Genomic DNA, 2226 nt, shown 5'->3' with positions numbered 1-2226 from the left:
TGGGTGAGGGGGGGGGGGGGAGGCTGGGAAGGGATGTGAAGGGTAAACAAAGGAGGAGGCTGCAATGCTTGATAAGAAATGTACGCATTATCCTGCCCATGTAATTGTAACCCCTCTGTACAGTATGTTCACAAAAATAAAATTAAAAAAAAGATGTTACTTTTCAAAATACAGTCGCTTTTTCATATTTTTACTTGATGCTTAAGAATTCTCTTAAGGTTTTATTTGTAAGAAGTAATAAGGGAGTTAGGTTTGGTCCTTCAAAAAGCAAATTAATTCAAAACCAAATGCTGTTAGTTTGTTCGCTCTATATATGACATTAAACGTCCTAGTCAGGTGCTTTAATAAGGCTACTTTGTTGCTGAGAACTAGTTTTTGTAATAATGTAAGAAAAATCCCTTGGATAAGAAAAAAAGCAAGTAGGCCCAAAATGGTTCTGGAAATTTTGAAAAGTTACATAAAATTTGAGTCTATTCAAGTATATTTATTGAATTAGGAAAAGTAATTTCCCAACAAGCACCAAGAGAGACAGAGAGAGAGAGACAGGCAGACAGACAGACAGAGACAGAGACAGAGACAGAGAGACAGAGACAGAGACAGAGAGACAGAGCCAAAGAGACAGACAAAGACAGTGACAGAGAGCATACTTATCTTTCTTGGTGAGGAAAACTGTCTAACTGTGAATCTTGTGTGCAAGAGCAAACACACCTGTATGCTGCACGATGTCTCTGCAGGGAAATTTCTGCCAGCTGAAGTCTGGACTCCACCACAATCTCCAACTCACCAGCAGAACACTGGGTGAGGTTCTTATAGACTATACTCTCCATCTCAGATACAAGGAAGTTTAGCCTGTCTTCAGCCTCCATCAGTAACATTGCCTAAAGAAAGGACATCTCACAATTATACCAATCTTATCAGATATTTTTCATGTACTGAAAATCAACAGAAAATTCAAGATTAAAAAGCAATTTTATACCTAATCATCAGAGAAGAGAATACAATAAACAAGAAAAAGACAACAGGAAATGAGACGGTAACAGCAAGTAAATGCATGGACAACAGTTATCCTGTAGTGAGTCAACCAGTACTCATTATTCACAGTAGTTGAGTAAAGTGCTAAAAAGCTGTCATAAACACTGATTAGTGAATACTAAACCATTACTCCTAGTAGAACATTGAGATGTTTCTGTGAGCCTCTGGGCACATTTTCAACAATTGATCAAAACCCTACCTTGTTTAATGTGTGTTCATAGTTAAGGACTTATTATCTAATGTATAATGTTGACTTATTAACCCTGAATTTACAGTCACTAAAACTGTGACTGAGGTGTAAATAAGGTGTAAAACTGTAAACTGAGGTGTTTTGCTTTGTAAGGCTCAACACAACTTTCTTGCTCCTAGAAACACTAGACAGCATTTCAGCATGGAGGTTCTTTTAAATAGTGAAGTCATCAACAAAAAAGTACAAAAACATAGTACAGACTGAGCATTAAAAATGGAAATATCTAGGGCTGGGAATGTGGCTTAGTGGTAGAGTGCTTGCCTAACATGCATGAAGCCCTAGGTTCCATTCCTCAGTACCACATAAATAGAAAAGCTGGAAGTGATGCTGTGGCTCAAGTGGTAGAGTGCTAGCCTTGAGCAAAAGAAGCTAAGGGACAGTGCCCAGACCCTAAAATCAAGCCCCATGACTGGCAAAAAAAATGCAAAATCTGCTTTGAGCACCTGTATGACACTCAAAAAGTTTCAGACTCTGGAGTCAGACAGGGCAGTGTGCACTTGAAATATCAGCCGCCAACAAGGCAGTGGCAGACACATTGCCAACACCAGCAAAGTTACTTATACACAGGCTCCAAAAAAAAAATATAACAAAAAAGACTAAAGGCATAGCTCAAGTGGTAAATTGCTTGCCTCATGTGGGTGAAGTACTTGGTTCAAAAGCCCCAGTATAGGGGAGAGGGAGAGTTTCAGATACTGAAACATTTCTGATTTTGGTTTATCAGAGGAAGGAGGTGTGGTACTGGGATTTGAACTCAGGGACTTGAGCTTTCAAGGCAAGTGCTCTACCATTTGATCCATACTCCTATCTACAATTTTTTTTTACTTTGTCAACTTTTTTTTTAATTGTGAGAACACTGTACAGAGGAGTTACAATTACATGGGCAAGATAACAAGTACATTTCTTATCAAGCATTGTTGCCTCCTCTTTGTTTCCCCTTCCCATCC

General features: G+C 38.7%; 1 protein-coding gene across 1 annotated transcript in view; it reads right to left on the bottom strand.

The window, feature by feature from the left end:
- Cfap54 (cilia and flagella associated 54) overlaps positions 1–2226 on the bottom strand; it is a 269955-nt gene that overhangs the window by 95881 nt on the left and 171848 nt on the right. The window contains 1 exon segment of the mRNA XM_013018973.1: positions 709–910. Coding sequence (XP_012874427.1) covers positions 709–910 — 202 coding nt within the window.

Source organism: Dipodomys ordii, unplaced genomic scaffold (assembly GCF_000151885.1).
Source record: "Dipodomys ordii isolate 6190 unplaced genomic scaffold, Dord_2.0 Scaffold3, whole genome shotgun sequence".
NCBI classification, from domain to species: Eukaryota; Metazoa; Chordata; class Mammalia; order Rodentia; family Heteromyidae; genus Dipodomys; species Dipodomys ordii.
The sequence above is the reverse complement of the archived record's forward strand: the minus strand, read 5'-3'. Positions and strand labels throughout refer to the sequence as shown.